The sequence below is a fragment of the Hemiscyllium ocellatum genome, chromosome 2, assembly GCF_020745735.1.
Source record: "Hemiscyllium ocellatum isolate sHemOce1 chromosome 2, sHemOce1.pat.X.cur, whole genome shotgun sequence".
Classification (NCBI taxonomy): Eukaryota; Metazoa; Chordata; class Chondrichthyes; order Orectolobiformes; family Hemiscylliidae; genus Hemiscyllium; species Hemiscyllium ocellatum.
Window position 1 is genome coordinate 34054275 of NC_083402.1, and position 18011 is coordinate 34072285.

General features: G+C 43.1%; 1 protein-coding gene across 2 annotated transcripts in view; it reads right to left on the minus strand.

Annotated features, from left to right (window-relative positions):
- The window catches only part of thbs4a (thrombospondin 4a), a 120366-nt gene that overhangs the window by 74017 nt on the left and 28338 nt on the right, over positions 1 to 18011 (minus strand). For both annotated transcript variants that reach the window (XM_060835690.1, XM_060835681.1), the window contains 2 exons: positions 7764 to 7866; positions 5210 to 5292 (listed from right to left, as the gene is read on the minus strand). In XM_060835690.1, the coding sequence (XP_060691673.1) occupies positions 5210 to 5292; positions 7764 to 7866 (186 nt within the window). The remainder of the gene's footprint in view (positions 1 to 5209; positions 5293 to 7763; positions 7867 to 18011) is intronic.

The window sequence follows — 18011 nt, forward strand, 5'->3', positions numbered from 1 at the left end:
ACCCACGCAGACACGGGGAGAATGTGCAAACTCCACACAGTCAGTCGCCTGAGTCGGGAATTGAACCCGGGTCTCAGGCGCTGTGAGGTAACAGTGCTAACCACTGTGCCATCGTGCCGCCCTATTCTAGAACTAGAAGGCATAATCTGAGAATTAGGGCTAGTTCATTCAGGAGAATTCTAGGAAGTAATTCTACACACAAAGGATGGTAGATGTCTGGAACTCTCTTCTACAAATAGCAGATACCGCTAGATCAGTTATTAATTTTAAATCTGAGATAAAATTTTGTTAAGCAAAGATATTAAGGGACATGGCCAAAGGCAGATATATGGAGTCAGGCCACACATGATCTAATTAAATAGTGGAACAGGCATCAGGAGCTGAATGGCCTATTCCAGTTCCTATGTTCCTAGTCCATAACATAACGCAGCTTCCTCCAACCTATGAATGATGTTGGGGGCCTGTTATCAGATCATGATGGCAATGACCGTGAGCTCTGTCCATTGCCGCTAAACTCACCTAAACTCGCATCCAACCCACTCCTTCACCACCCAGCGCATGCCCGACTCTAGTCACCCCGACAGCCGCAACCTTTCCTTCTGCCAGCTGCCTAAACCCACACTAGTGCAGTTTCAAGAACACAGAAATCTATATCAATGTACATATCACCACTTTTAAACTAGGTACTGGAGTGAATGTAATGGTTTTGTGAGTTAAGAGACTGTGATTACAAATGCATTTCCTGCATCTAACAGAAATGGTCCAGGAGGGTTTGAACTCAAAGTCGGTGAAAGAGTCAGGCAACACTCCAGTAAAAACTAAAGCAGATATTGGAAATATTATAATACAGTTTCCAATATTATATACTGTACAGATGCAGGCACTCTTTATTTTATGCAACAGAGCTTGTATAGACCTCAGTCTTATCAGGAGAGTGGAATAGACTAATCAGCAAGGATCCAAATGACACTTCAATAAAATACTTTCCCGGTCTAATAACTTTTAAAACTTTAGCATTACTTTGTGAAGAGATACCATTTCTGTGTGTCTTTTCGCACCTATAAAAATATCAACCCATCAATGAAACAGGTCCAACTACAGATGGAAGAGTTGTCATCTCTCCTGTCACTGACCCACAGAGTGGTGCAGTGAATGGTTCCACTTTCTAAACATAAATGGAACCTATCAGACTTGTGTAGACTTAATTCAACTTCATAAGGCTGTCATAAGGGAAATCTATCCAACGCCTCTGTCAATGAAATTTAGGCAAAGTTATCCAGGTTCACAAAAATAGATTGCTTTTGGCAGGTGGCTTTGGAGGAGAAGTCAAAATTACCACCGGCCTTCATTCTTGTGTTTGGAGATTTAGTTTTAATTGTTTATCACTTGGGATATTGTCAGAATTCGAAACTTTTCAAAGACTCACGGGTAACATTCTGCAGGTTCTTAAAGGAGTAATATGCCATAGAGGCAACACTTTAGTCCAGAGTGAATTTATTGAAGAACATGACCTGAGGGTTAAAGTGATTTTAAATCATATACAGGAAGCAGGCTGGGCAGTTAATAAAATGTCAATCCCTAAAAGTGTCTATTTGTTTCTTAGGACACATTCTTAGCAGTAATAGTATCATTACAGTCCCATAATATATATATGAAAAAGAGCTTTTAGTGAATTTCCAATCCCTATTTCTATTCCAAATCTTCAACAAGTCTTTGAAAAGCTGCAAGGGGTGCCTGGACCATGAAAGCATTGTTCAGCAAGAATGGTGATTTTCTGCTGACTTCTAAACTAAAGGCCTACTGTACTGCAATATTGGTTAGCACTGTCAGAACTGTTGATAAGCAGACAGCACTGAATACAGCTTCTCATTCAATCCAGGAATTAGGATTAATAAAGAGTTCAAGACTGAGAGAAGTCCCATTGAAAACAACAGACTTACAATGATAAATGGATGTACTGCACCAGGAACCTACTCAAGAGGATAGAAGGAGAAAACGTATTTGCAAAGGACAAAGGGGGTTAAGAACTCAAAGCACAGGCTGTATAAAGAACAAAGAACAAAGAAAATTTACAGCCCAGGAACAGGCCCTTCAGCCTTCCAAGCCAGAGCCGATCCAAATGTACCGTCTAAATCTGTCGGTCAATTCCTAAGCAAATACAAGTAGGCCACCGCCTCCCCGAAGAGGGAAATCAGGAGGGCAAAAAGGGGACATAAGACAGCTTTGGCAAATAGAATTAAGGAGAATCCTTAGGATTTTTACAAATATGTTAAGAACAAATGGGTAACTAGGGAGAGAATAGGACCCCTCAAAGACCAGCAAGGCGGCCTTTGTGTGGAGCCGCAGAAAATGGGGGAAGATACTAAATGAGTATTTTGCATCAGTATTTACTGTGGAAAATTATATGGAAGATATATAATGAAGGGAAGTAGATGGTGACTTCTTGAAAATGTCCATATTACAGAGAAGGAAGTGCTGGATGTCTTGAAACACATAAAGGTGGATAAATCCCCAGGACCTGATCAGGTGTACTCTAGAACGCTGTGGGAAGCTAGAGAAGTGATTGCTGGGCATCTTGCTGAGAAATTTATATCATCGATAGTCACAGGTGAGGTACTGGAAGTCTGGAGGTTGGCTAACGTGGTGCCACTGTTTATGAAGGGTGGTAAGGACAAGTGAGGGAACTATAGACCAGTGAGCCTGACGTCGGTGGTGGGCAAGTTGTTGGAGGGACAGGATGTACATGTATTTGGAAAGACAATGACTGATTAGAGATAGTCAACATGACTTTGTACGTGGGAAACCATGTCTCACAAACTTAATTGAGTTTTTTGAGGAAGTAACAAAGAGGATTGATGAGGGCAGAGCGGTAGATGTGATTTGTATGGATTTCAGTAAGGCAAGGTTTGACAAGGTTCCACATGGGAGACTGATTAGCAAGGTTAGATCTCACAGAATACAGGGAGAACTAGCCATTTGGATACAGAACTGGCTCAAAGGTAGAAGATGGAGGGTGGTAGTGGAGGGTTGTTTTTCAGACTGGAGGCCTGTGACCATGGAGTTCCACAAGGATCGGTGCTGGGTCCTCTACTTTTTGTCATTTACATAAATTATTTGGATGTGAGCATAAGAGGTACAGTTAGTAAGTTTGCAGATGACATCAAAATTGGTGGTGTAGTGGACAGCTAAAAAGATTACCTCAGATTACAACAGGATGGGCCAATGGGCTGAGAAGTGGCAGATGGAGTTTAATTCAGATAAATGCGAGGTGCTGCATTTTGGGAAAGCAAATCTTAGCAGGACGTATACACTGAATGGTAAGGTCCTAGGGAGTGTTGTTGAACAAAGAGATCTTGGAGTGCAGGTTCATAACTCCTTGAAAGTGGAGGTGCAGGTAGATAGGATAGTGAAGAAGGCGTTTGGTATGCTTTCCTTTGTTGGTCAGAGTATTGAGTACAGGAGTTGGGAAGTCATGTTGCGGCGGTATAGGACATTGGTTAGGCCACTGTTGGAATATTGCATGCAATTCTGGTCTCCTTCCTATCAGAAGGATGTTGTGAAACTTGAAAGGGTTCAGAAAAGATTTACAAGGATGTTGCCAGGGTTGGAGGATTCGTGATGTTGGGAGATGCTGAACAGACTGGGGCTGCTTTCCCTGGAACGTCGGAGGCTGGGGGGTGACCTTATAGAGGTTTACAAAATCATGAGGGGCATAGATAGGATAAATAGACAAAGTCTTTTCCCTGGGGTCAGGGAGTCCAGAACTAGAGGGCATAGGTTTAGGGTGAGAGGGGAAAGATATAAAAGAGACTGAAGGGGCAATGTTTTCACACAGTGGGTGGTACGTGTATGAAATGATCTGCCAGAGGAAGTGTTGGAGGCTGGTACAATTGCAACATTTAAGAAGCATTTGGATGGGTATATGAATAGGTTTGGATGGATATGGGCTGGGTGCTGGCAGGTGGGACTAGATTGGGTTGGAATGTCTGGTTGGGATGGACAGGTTGAACCGAAGGGCCTGTTTCCATGCTGCACATCTCTATGACTCTATGGCAGATGATAATCAACAAAGATCTTATTTAGTACATACTTCAGCTTGAACCGGAGAAATCTTATTTCCATTCATTGAAGACGATAATTAGTTGTACAGTTAGAAGAACAAGACATTGAGCAAGAAATGAATAAAGAACCAAATATTAAATATCTCAATGAACACTGTCCATGTCTAAAAACAAAAGCTGAGAATTAAGATTTAACACTGAGGTCTTAGTCATAGACTTAGTAACAATGTATATTGAACCAGTGAAACTCATACTTAGTTGTTATGCAATAAATTGCATATTGTTTAAATCAAAACCTTTCTCATTATACTGCCAAGCGATTTTCTTCTACTATACTAAACCAGCCAGTTTGTAGATTCATATGAGGAAAGATGGTGGCATCAAATCGACCAGTTGTTACCAGGGCTAAGATGACTCTAATGAGGATCCATCAATCAACAGGGAACATACAAAGTGTGTTTCTCATTGTCCTTCTGAGCTGGACAATCAGTGTAGGGAACAACAACCCAACACTGTTAAATCTGCTAGAACCAGGGGTGAAGGTTACCAGTGAGTACAAAAAGTAACACTTTAACTCTCCCTCCCACTCCACCGAGGACATGCAGGTCCTTGGACTCCTCCACCGGCAGAACATAACAACACGACGGCTGGAGGAGGAGTGCCTCATCTTCCGCCTGGGAACCCTCCAACCACAAGGTATGAATTCAGATTTCTCCAGTTTCCTCATTTCCCCTCCCCCCACCTTGTCTCAGTCGGTTCCCTCAACTCAGCACCGCCCTCCTAACCTGCAATCCTCTTCCTGACCTCTCCGTCCCCACCCCACTCCGGCCTATCACCCTCACCTTGACCTCCTTCCACCTATCCCACCTCCATCGCCCCTCCCCCAAGTCCCTCCTCCCTACCTTTTATCTTAGCCTGCTTGGCTACTCTCTCTCATTCCTGATGAAGGGCTTATGCTCGAAACGTCGAATTCTCTATTCCTGAGATGCTGCCTGGCCTGCTGTGCTTTGACCAGCAACACATTTGTACCAGTGAGCACAACCCAGCACTTATATTGTCATGTGCTCCTTCTACAGATCTTTAGACCCAAGATACTTAATGACATCTCTTAAAGGCAAAGAACTTTTTGAGTGTGGATTTCACATTACCTGCTGCCTGAGAAGCTGTTTCATTTCTGCAAGCAGTTGATTGAGTTGTGTCATCTGGGTGACTAAGAGTCTTCCGGTATCACCTGCAGCATAAAGAGATTTGGTTCAGTATAGATTTAGATAATAAGGACAAGTTCAGACGATAGAAATTCGGGTTTTAAATAGAAACCACCTCATCCAATTTCCTCAAAGTATCTCTAGCACCATTTTTTTAAAGAAATAAGCTGCCCAATATCCCCATGGTGATTTTCTGTGGAAGGAAAGAGCTGAAGTTTCATTTTGGGAGCTTAGCGTCAGAAGGAATTCTGAGCCTTCAGCACACACAATGTTTCCATCAGCATGCGTCACTCAATGACCAATTAATGACTAAAGAGCATGCTTGCCATGCAATTAAGGACAGCAGACCCTGGAGGGCTAGTGAGAAGCCCATGCGACGGCACGGTGGCTCAGTGGTTAGCACTGCTGCCTCACAGTGCCAAGGACCTCGGTTTGATTCCAGCCTTGGGTGGCTGTCTGTGTGGAGTTTGCTCATTCTCCCTGTGTCTGTGTGGGTTTCCTCCAGGTGCTCTGGTTTCCTCCCACAGTCTAAAGAAGTGCAGGTTAGGTGAATTGGCCATGCTAAATTGCCCATAGTGTTCAGGGATGTGTAGGTTAGGTGTATTAGTCAATGGAAATGTAAAAGTAATAGGGTAGAGGAATGGGTCTGGGTGGGATACCCTTTGGAGGATCACTGTGGACTTATTGGGCCTAATGGCTGTTTCCACAATGTAGGGATTCCATGGACAAGTTAGCAGTGTGATTTGTACCTAGTTGCTATTATGAAATAAACTGTATCTTGATTAAGACCAGATCTCTTCTTGTTAGTGGTTTTCTTTTACCACAGTAGGCCCGTAAGTCAAGCAAGGCCTGTAGGTCACCTTCCAGAAAATATATAATGGCGATAGCAATATGCTCGGATAGCTCATGCAACACAATGAGCAGTGGAGAGTATTCATTTTACAATGAGCAGGGGAGAGGATTCTCATCTTACAATGAGAAGCTTCTCCTCCCTTATTTTGGATGGACATTCGATGATGAAAGCATTATATCTGGAGTACAAATCTGGGGAAAACACTATATGTGGCATTTATAATTCTCAGCACTACCTTGGATAGGAGTCATTAGAGAATTTGTCTTTAAGCATGATATATAAACTAGCAAGTAGGTCAGCCTGACAGTGTTCAGAATTGAATCCAAGACAGACTCAGTTTCAGGAAGCAAAGGTTGTAACTGGAAGACCGTCATCAGTAGTGTTCCACGGGGATCAATACCAGGCATTCTGATGTAAGGGACATACATTAATGACTTAGATATCATTCATAGTTAAGAAGTTCACAGATTATATAAAATAGGCTGACCATGAAGCTGGACACTGCATAATATCAACTGAGAGAAAGTGAGGACTGCAGATGCTGGGGAGTCAGAGTTGAAACGTTTGGTGTTGGAAAAACACAGCATCTGAGCAGCATGAGAATCGATGTTTCAACTGACTGTTCAGATGGGCAGAAAAGTATCAAATGGAATTTCATACAGTCTGCAGAAGTGAAAGGTAATGCATTTATGGAGGACAAACAGGGCAAAGGAATACACAGCAAATAGTAGAATTCTGAGAACTATCGGGTAATAAAGAGACCTTGGAGTGCACAGAGCTCTAAAGGTTGCAGGATGGACAATTAAGGTGATGAACACAATACTTTCCTTAATTACCTAAGGCCTCAAATAAAAAGTTAGGCCACAGTTACAGCACAGAAACCATATTACAGAAAGGATGTGACAAGACTGGGAAGGATTCAAAGCAGATTTATGAAGATGGTTCCAAGACTCAAAATGTTTAGGGGAAATATTGGATAGACTAGAATTGTTTCCTTTGGAACAGAGGAGGCTGATGGGAAATTTAATTGAGGTGCATAAATAAAAGTCACCATCATCCTACCAGACTATAAGGCTTCCTATCTTATGAGAGAGAGAGAGAGATAGACAAAGAGACAACTGGTGGTGGTTTAATTTGAGGGTCACCACACCTCAGGTGAGGTGACAGATTGTGAAGGAGAGTCCTTCATGGTAATCTCAGTGAGGGAATTGAATCCATGCTTTAAGGCATTACTTGGCATTATCAGATCAGTTTTCGAGCCAACTGGGTTAATCAACCACAGGCCTTAAACAGAATGGACTTGAAGAATCTATTTCTGTTGATGGTGGTCTGGAACCAGGGGGGCATGGCTTTTAAGTTTTTGTATAATGTTGAGAGGGCAATTGGGTCATTTTTTTCACCCAGAGATTGATGGGGTTTGGAACACACTAACTAAAAGGGTGGTAAAGAGGGATTCCCTCAGTACATTTAGACGTGCACCTTATGATTCTGTAACAAACACAGTTCTGGATCAAAAACTGCATGTGCGATTAGACTGATTAGCTCTTCCTCAACCAGCACAGAAACAATTGCCTATGTTTCTCTGTTCCGCTAGTAAGAATGAAACTCCTGATGCTTGTAGGTATCACCCTGTTGCCAACTTACCTGTAATACCAGCAGAATCGCTTTGTTGCAACATGCAATCCTGAAGTGCTGCCACTTTAGAGATAGGCCCTCCAAGGACAAACTTCATCTCCTCAACAGCATCCTAGAAAAAAAATTATTAAATCTACAATTATATCATTTTCAGGAGTTGGATGCATCTCTATAACCAGTCTGTTACATAAAATAAGTGCATTTTAAGGAATGTCCAATAAAAAGCCCTTGCAGGGTTACAAAGGAAGAGCAATGGGTGCAGTGGGGCTAGTTGCACTAACACAGCCAAGTTAGGCTGTGTAGCCTCCTTCTGCACTATAGGACACCATGAATTCAATTGGTTTTGGGATCAGCAGAGTGGTGCAAGAGTTGGAGCAACTACGGTGACGTGTATCTCGTACCAATCCTCACTTGCTTCATGATAACAAAAGGTGTCTATATTGAAGACAAAACAATGAATGCCAAGGCAGCAGGGTGATCAAGAGAGTGTGGGATGGCTGGGTGGATGCGGCTAATTTTCATCATCTTGAATAGGTTTGTGAGAGTAAACAGAGAGGTGACAAAGTGAAGGTAAATCCATAGAGAATTTCCACAGAACAGAACCTTGGCATTAAAACACAAGAATTAGAAATATCTGTGGGCTAATCAGCCCCTGTAGTCTGATCCACTATTCAATGAAATCATCTGATATGTCCTTAATTCCACTTTATTGCCTGTACCCTATAATTCATGATTCCTTTCACAATCAAAATTTTCTCTAAATGAGCCTTGAATACATTTCTGATCAACTTCAATGCAAGTCTGCTCCATTGTTCAATAACACATTGGCTGATCTGTTAATCCTCAACTCCACTTCCCTACCTTATCTGCATACCCTCATTCCCTTCACTGATTAAACATTTATCTCAGCCTTGAATACACTTTCAGACCCAGGCTCAACAGCCTGTTGTAGTAAAGAATTCTATAGATTCACCATTCACTGAGGGAAGAAATTGCTCCTCATTTCTGTCTTAATCCTGAGGTTTGGCCCTGGTCCTAGACTCTTTCACAAGGAGAAACAACTTCTCTCCATCTACCCTGTCAAGCCCAATAAGACTCTTGTTTTAATAAGGTTGCCTCTCATTCTTCTAAATTTCAACAACTTCTGTTCTTAAAACAATCATTCTACATCAGCATCTTAAAAGAAGCAGTTAGTGTGATAATTGATGCACTGATTTAGTTTTGCAAAATTCTCTAGAATCAAAGAAGGGTCCTTTAAATTGGAAATGAGCAAATTTACTCAAAAAGCAAAACAGAAAGTAGGAAACTACAGGTCATCCACCATTACTCCTTGTTGGAAAGGATGGGTAGGTTATGCTTGTGTCCACTGGAATTCAGATGAATAAAATGTAAATGTAGGATCCTGAGGGGTCTTGAAATGATGTGCGTAGACACTGTATGATTTGGAATATCTCTGTCAAATCTCCTCCCAACCTTCTCTGCTTCACTGAGTCAGCACTAGCTTCTCCAATCCTTCTTTGGAACTGAAGTTCGGCAATACCATTCTTGTGAATCTTTTCTGCACCTTCTCAAATGACTTCACAGCCTTCCTAAAACATCGTGCCCTGAAATGGACGTAATGCACCATCCAGTTAGAGTGGAATCTGTGTTTTATACAAGCTTAGTATCATTTTTTGCTTTTGTACTCTATGTCCTATTTATAAAGCCTAGCTGCATGCTTTCTTAAATACTCTCCTAAGCTATCCTACCATCTGTGGTGATTTACGTACATACCTATGCTGCTACACCCATTCAGAATTGTACTTTTTATTCCACTCTCACATTCTTTCTACACAAATTAATCACTTATTACTTCCCTGCATTATGTTGCATTTGACACTGGTCCATCCATTTTACAAACTTGCTATTGATCTTTTAATGTTTTATATTATCTTTCACAATATTCCAAAGTTTGTACTATTACCAATGTTGAAATTGCACTCTACACACCAAGGTCTATGATAATCAGGAAGAACAGGGCTCATTACACCAAACACTGGGGATCTCCACTATAAAGCTTCCTGCAATCCAACAAACATCCACAACCCAATTTTGCATTCATTTAGCCTTTTGGAAATCATAGAGTCATAGAGTCATGGAGATGTACAGCATGGAATCAGACTCTTCGGTCCAACCCGTCCATGCCGATCAGATATCCCAACCCAATCTAGTCCCACCTGCCAGCACCCAGTCCATATTCCCCCAAGCCTTTCCTATTCATAATACCCATCCAAATGCCTCTTAAATGTTGCAATTGTACCAGCCTCCACCACTTCCTCTGGCAGCTCATTCCATACACGTACCACCCTCTGCATGAAAAAGTTGCCCCTTAGGTCTCTTTTATATCTTTCCCCTCTCGCCGTAAACCTATGCCCTCTAGTTCTAGACTCCCTGACCCCAGGGAAAAGACTTTGCCTATTTACCTGATCCATGCCCTTCATAATTTTGTATATCAACAGCATTACTGCGCAGTACATGCTCAGTAGCAGCAGCGTCTATCATCTACAAGATGCACTGCAGAAAGTCATCAAGGATCCTTTGACAGCATTTTTCAAACCCACAGCCATCTCGAAGGACAAGGGCACCAGATAAATGGAACATCACCACAAGCAAGTTCCTCCCCAAGCCACTCAATTAGGAAATATATCACTGTTCCTTCACTGTCATTGGGTCAAAATTCTGCAATTCCCTCCCTAATGGCATGTAGATCCATCTTTTGTACATGGACTGCACTGGTTCAAGAAAGCAGCTCACCACCACCTTCTCATGGGCAACAAAGGATAGGCAATAAGTGCTGGTCCAGGCAGTGACATCCACATCCCATGAGTGAATAAAAAAAAGCCCTCAATAAACTTTACCGCTCCGTCATCGAAGAACTCCAGCAAGTTAGTTAAACATGATTTATCCTTAACAAGAGTGTGCTGGCACATCTTATATCTGACATTTACATAAAGGACCATTGACTTCCAGACCACTTAGGCTAAAATGACAGACCTATAGTTGTTAGGCTTACTTTTATACCCTTCTTCCAACAAAGGTGTAACATTGGTAATTTTCCAGGCTTTTGTCTCCATTCTTGAGTGTAAGGGAAATTGGAAAATTATGGCCAGTGCTTCCACAATTTCCACTCTCACTTTCCTTATTATTTGTAGCTGCATTTCATCTGGTCCTGGTGCCTTATATATTTTAACTACAAGCAGCTCCTCAGTATCAATTTAAATTCTTCAAGTGTCTGGAATAGCTCATCTTTCACTAAGATTGGGAAACAGGGTGTTCCTTCATAAAGACAGACTGAAAGCTTTTGCTTAATACTTTAGCCACATCTTCTGAATCCATGCATGAATCCTCTTTATAGTCCCTCCTTTTATCATTTATATGCTTGTAGAGGATTTTGGGATTTATTTTCCTGGCAGCTGCTAGTGTCTTTTCATTCACTCTTTATTTTGACAAATCCCCTGGAAACTTTTACCTTTAGCCTGTTTTCTGTTTTATTAACTGACAATCTATGATAAGCACACTTCATTTTCTTCACTTTATTTGCTATCACTTCCATCGTCCAGGAAGCTCTGGTCTTTCACCTTGTTAAGAGTATATTTTGACTCTGCCCAGACTCTCCTTTCTTCACAAGTAGCCTGTTACTACTATGCTTTAATTTGTTTTATTCGTTTATAGATGTGGGTGAGAATGGCTAGGTCAGTTTTTATTGCCCATTCCTAATTACCGACAGGGCAGTTAAGAGTTAACCATGTTGGTCTGGGTTTGGTGTCATATGTAGGCCAGACTAAGCAAGGACAGCAGCTTGCTTCTCTAAAAGGCATTAGTGAACCAGATAGGCTTCCCCAACAATTGGCAACAGTTTCACGGTCCTTAATAGATTCTTAATTCCAGATTTTTATTTAGATTGATTTCAAATTACACCATCTGCTCTGGCCGGATTCGAACCTTCCCCATTCCTTGAATCAATAGGTCTCGCAATAATACCACCTGGACATCTCCTTTCCATCCTTCACTGTACATTCACCAAATTTTGTTCCTTTGTTTATATAACAAAAATAGATCTATTTTAAAGAGAATCCTCAGGCCTGGCAACAATCAGGGTAGGAAATGTTTATAAGGGTATCATTTTCCTAGTGTATACTACAGGAAAGTAAGGCAATGACATCACCTGGTGGCAACAAATAAAAGTGCAATGTTATGGTATAAATTTCTCTACAACATAACAACCATACAACCATGAAAGGTCATCCTATGAAAAATTGGTTTAAATTTGTTATTTTTAAATGGTACTTTATTTTATGCTCGATCATCTGAAATGCATGTTATAGTTAGGCCTTCATACACACAACTGACTGATTCTGTCAGACCCCCAGAAAATGATGAGAAGAAGATGAAGGATTGTAACTTTCTAGAATTAGAATTAGCTTATTGTCACATGGACTCACATGAGTGCAGTGGAAGTTTTACAAGTCATCACTTACCAGCGCCATCTTGGGTACGAAGGATTTTTAAGTACAAATTCTGAGTGGGAAAAATTAAAAGAAGAAAGAAAAAGTCCAGCAATAAATTAGAAAAATAGAGAAATAAGAGTTCAGAATAACAGTCCTTCCAACCCAGACCCCGTGGGGCTACACCTTGAGGCTTGGAGTGCCAAGACGCTGAGTCCAAGTTGAGGCTGGGAGTTCGAATCCGATCGGAGGCTGTGAGTTTGAGTCCACACTGAGGGCAGGAGGCTGAGTCCGCTCTGAGGCCGGAAGTTCGAGTCCGCGCTCAGGCCAGGAGTTCGAATCCGCACTGAGGCTGGGAGTTTGAGTCCGCTCTGAGGCCGGGAGTCTGACTGCGCACTGAGGGCAGGAGGCTGAGTCTGTGTTGAGGCGAGGAGTTTGAGTCCACACTGAGGCCAGGAGGCTGAATCTGGGCTGAGTCTGGGAGTTCATGTTCATGCTGAGGCCAAGAGTTTGAGTCCGTGTCAAGGCTGGGAGTCTAAGTCTGTGCTGAGGGCGGGAGTTTGAATCCATGTTGAGGCCAGAAGGCTGAGTCTGTGCTGAGACCGGGTGTGTGAGTCCGCACTGAGGCCGGGTGTGTGAGTCCGCACTGAGGCCGGGAGGCTAAGTCTGCGCTGAGGCTGGGAGTTCGTGTCCGCGCTGAGGCAAGGAGTTTGAATCCATGCTGAGGCCCGGAGTCCATATTGGCTTTCACCCCAGACATTGCCAATACTACAAAAGGATGGGAGGTCATAGAATCATGGAGCCATACGAGATGTACAGCATGGGAACAGATCCTTCAGTCCAAACCGTCCATGCCGACCAGATATCCCAACCCAATCTAGTCCCACCTGCCAGCACCCAGCCCATATCCCTCCAAACCCTTCCTATTCTGTACCTCTTATGCTCACATCCAAATAATTTATGTAAATGACAAAAAGTAGAGGACCCAGCACCGATCCTTGTGGCATTCCACTGGTCACAGGCCTCCAGTCTGAAAAACAACCCTCCACCACCACCCTCTGTCTCCTACCTTTAAGCCAGTTCTGTATCCAAATGGCTAGTTCTCCTTGTATTCCATGAGATCAAACCTTGCTAATCAGTGTCCCATGGGGAACCTTGTTGAATGCCTTACTGAAGTCCATATAGATCACATCTACTGTTCTGCCCTTATCAATCTTCTTTGTTACTTCCTCAAAAAACTCAATCAAGTTTGTGAGACATGATTTCCCACGCACAAAGCCATGTTGACTATCCCTAATCAGTCCTTGCCTATCCAAATACATGTACATCCTGTCCCTCAGGATTCTCTCCAACAACTTGCCCACCACCAACGTCAGGCTCACCGGTCTATAGCTTTCTGGCTTGACCTTACCACCCTTCATAAACAGTGGCACCATGTTAGCCAACCTCCAGTCTTCCGGCACCTCATCTGTGACAAGTGATGATACAAATATCTCAGCAAGAGGCCCAGCAATCACTTCTCTAGCTTCCCACAGAGTTCTAGGGTACACCTGAACAGATCCTGGGAATTTATCCACCTTTATGTGTTTCAAGACATCCAGCACTTCCTCCTCTGTAATATGAACATTTTTAAAGGTGTCACCATCTATTTCCTTACATTCTATATCTTCCATATCCTTTTCCACAGTAAATACTGATGTATAGTATTCGCTTAGTATCTACCCCATTTTCTGTGGCTCCACACAAAAGCCACCTTGCTGATCTTTGAGGGGCCCTATTCTCTCCCTAGTTACCCTTTTGTCCTTAATATATTTGGAAAAACCCTTTGGATTCTCCTTAATTCTATTTGCCAAAGCTATCGCATCTCCCTTTTTTGCCCTCCTGATTTCCCTCTTAAGTATACTCCTACTGCCTTCATACTCTTCTAAGGATTCATTCGATCTATCCTGTCTCTACCTGACATATGATTCCTTCTTTTTCTTAACCAAACCCTCAATTTCTTTGGTCATCCAGCATTCCCTATACCTACCAGCCTTTCCTTTCACCCTAACAGGAATATACTTTCTCTGGATTCTCATTATCTCATTTCTGAAGGCTTCCCATTTTCCACCCGTCTCTTTACCTGTGAATATTTGCCCCAATCAGCTTTCAAAAGTTCTTGCCTAATATCGTCAAAATTGGCCTTCCTCCAATTTAGAACTTCAACTTTTAGATCTGGTCTATCCTTTTTCATCACTGCTTTAGGTAAAAAGATAACGAGAACAAATATCGTGATGGGGGAGAAAAAGATGAAAAGAAATGGACAGAGTGGAGGAGCTCCAGCTCAGGAGCCCTACTCCACCACCATCTCATTAATTCTCTTTCCAGTCTCCCTGTTCCTCCATGAAACATCAGTGTCTCCTCAGGGTGAAATTCAAATTTGCATTGGTTTCCATTGACAAATCCGCAACAGGAAAGTTTTGAACACTCAAAGTTCTCGTCCTGGTTGAAATTGGACTCTCAGCCCCATCTGGATGAAGCCAGTGAGCAGGGGACGCTGACTGGGTCTCCTGATACAGCACAGCATCCGGGGTGTAGGAATTATAGAGCTGACTAACACACAGTTTAGACAGAAGGTATCAGAGACAAAGCCAAAAGGGACCGATGCCAATGGTTTTCTTCAATAATTTGGATCAACGAAAAATAATAAAGGAAAGGTTTGTATTTATAAAGCACCATGCAAAACCTCAGCAGATCCCAGGTTCTCACCTTGGAGAGGATTGGGATCAGAGATTTCTTTGGGGCAGATTTTGTGGAGTTTGGGTTATCTGCCTCCTCTGAGCTAAAAGTCATGATCAGCATCATGTGATATGAAACTTGGCTACTTCACAGCCGCTGGAGGTGTCCATAATTGGATTAGAGTAAGACTTTGATTCCACAGTAAGACCCAGTCTAGAGGAACTGTCAGACAACCTCATAGACCAGCACCAGAAGAGAGTAGCTTTCACCATTTGGATTACAAGCAGTCCCGAGGAAGAAATGAAGATGTCTCCTAGACTTAGATAAGGGTGGACTTTGGATTTGCACAGATGGTAGATTCCATTCAGGTGCAGCATGGGAGAGTTCTGGGGGGCTGGAGGCAGAGAGGAAATTCATGGGGGAAGGGACAAGGGAGAAGGAAACCCTTTTTGGCAGTGTGATCAAATAAAGTGCATTATAGTGATTGCACTAGAGAGGTTACAGAGGAGATTTACCAGGCTAGTTCCTGAGTTGAACTATGAAGAAAGATTGGATAGACTGGGGTTGTTTTACTTGGAACAGTGAAAGTTGAGAGGGGTCCTGGTAGTGGTGAATAAGATTATGAGGGGCAAGGATAGAGTGGACAGGTAAACACTATTAGAGGTGGTCAATACCCAGGCAGCTTGGATTTAAGCTAAAATGTAGAAGGTAGGAGGAGAGTTGAGGAGAAAGTTTTTCACTCAGTGGGTGGCAGGAGTCTGGAACCCTGCTGCCTGAATGAGTCATGATGTGGAGGAGCTGGTATTGGACTGGGGTGGACAAAGTTAAAAATCACACAACACCAGGTTATCGTCCAACAGGTTTATTTGGAAGCTCTAGCTTTCGAAGCATGGACCGCGCTCCAAAAGCTAGTCCTTCCAAATAACCTGCTGGACTATAACCTGGTGTTGTGTGACTTTTAATTTTGGCTGAATGAGTGTTTGAGTCAGAAATGTTTGCAATATTTCAGCAACCTTTAGATATTCACTTCCATTGCAATAGGGCTATGGGTCAAATGCTCGAAAATAGGATTAGTGTTGTCAAACCTTTGTTACTTGGCGTGAACATGATGGGCCATATAGTCACCTCCAGTGCTGTAATGTGAATTGGAAATTGGCTTAGCAGTAGGAGACAGAGGGCAGTGGTAGAAGACTGTTTGTGTTACTGGAGGCCTGTGAACAGTGGTGTACCACAGCGCTCAATGCTGGTCCCCCACTGTTTGTGAAGTTAATAAACAATGCAGATGAGAATGTAGCGGGTGGGGTGATAAGGACGTTTTCAGATGACACAAAGATCGACCAGATGGTTGACAGCAATGTTGAAGATTTTCCAAAGTGCACTTTGATAGAGTAACAAACAGGGAAGTATGTCATGAATGGTAGGACACTAGGAAGCTCAGAGGAACAGAGGGATCTTGGGGTGCTTGTCCACAGATCTCTGAAGGTGGCAGGGCAGGTTAATATGGTGGATAAGAAGGGGTGCGTTTATCAGACAAAGCATAGATGATAGGAGCAGGGACATTATGTTGGAGTTGTACAGGAGTTTGGTTAGGCACAGTTGGAGTACTGAGTGAGGTTCTGGTCACCACGCTACAGAAAGGACGTAATTGCCCTGGATGAGGTACAGAGGAGATTTGTCAGAATGTGGTCTGGAATGGAAAGCTTAGCCATGAAGCTGGATATGCTCGAGTTGTTTTCTTTAGGGCGGAGAAAGCTGAGAGCTGACCTGCTCGAGGTCTATAAGATTATGACAGGTATGGACATGGTGGATAGGAACAAACTGTTCCCTTTAGTTGAAAGGTCATCAAGGGAATATAATTTTAAGGTGAAGGGTAAGAAGTTTTCAGGGGATTTGAGGAAAACATTTTTCCCCCAGAAGGTCTGGAATGTATAGCCTAGGAGGGCAGTTGAGGCAGAAAACCTCACGACCTTTAAAAAGGTACTTGAGCATTTGAGATGGCATAAATCCAGGGCTATGGGGCGAGTGTAAATTTATTAGGAGAGAGTGAGGACTGCAGATGCTGGAAATTAGAGTCAAGAGGGTGGTGTTGGAAAAGCACAGTAGGTCAGGCAGCATCCGAGAAGCAAGAGAATCGACATTTTGAGCATAAGCCCTTCAATCAGGAATGAGACTGGTGAGCCAGAAACCTGAGAGATAAATGGGAGGGAGGTGGGGTGGTTTGGGGGGTGCAGAATGGGAAGGTAGCTGAGAATGCAATAGGTAGATGAAGGTGATGGAGAAGGTGATAGGTCAGAGAGGAGGATGGAGTGGATAGATGGGAAAGATGATGGACAGGTCAGGAGGGTGGTGCCTGAATTGGAGGTTTGGAACTGGGATAATGTGGGGGAGAGAAAATGAAGAAACTTTTGAAATCCACATTGATCCCATGTGGTTGCAGGGTCCCAAGGTGAAAGATGATGTGTTCTTCTACTAGGTGTCAGGTGGTTAGAGTTTGGCGATGGAGGAGTCCCAGGACCTGCATGTCCTTGATGGAATGGGAGGGGAAGTTGAAGTGTTCAGCCACAGGGCAGTGGGGTTGGTGAGTACAGGTGTCCCAGAGATTTTCTCTGAAATGATCTGCATGAAGGCATCCTATCTCCTGTAGAGGAGACCACATCAGGTGCAATGGATACAGTAGATGACATTGGTGGAGGTACAGGTAAATTTCTGTCAGATGTGGAAGGATCCCTTTGGGGTCTTGCATGCAGGTGAGGGGAGTGATGTGGGCGCAGGTTTTGCACTTCCTCTGCTGGCAGGGGAAGGTGCCAGGAGAGAGGTGTTGCTGGGGGGCGTGGACCTGCCGAGGGAGTTGTGGAGGGAATGGTCTTTTCGGAACACTGATAGAAGTGAGGAGGAAAAAATATATCTGGTGGTGGGGTCTGTTTGTAGGTGGCGGAAATGATGAAGGATGATGCGATGTATACAGAGGTTGGTGGGGTGGAAGGTGAGGACCAGGGAAATTCTGTCCTTCTTGTGTTGGGAGGGGTCAGGTTCAAGGGGGTGGTGCAGGAAGTGG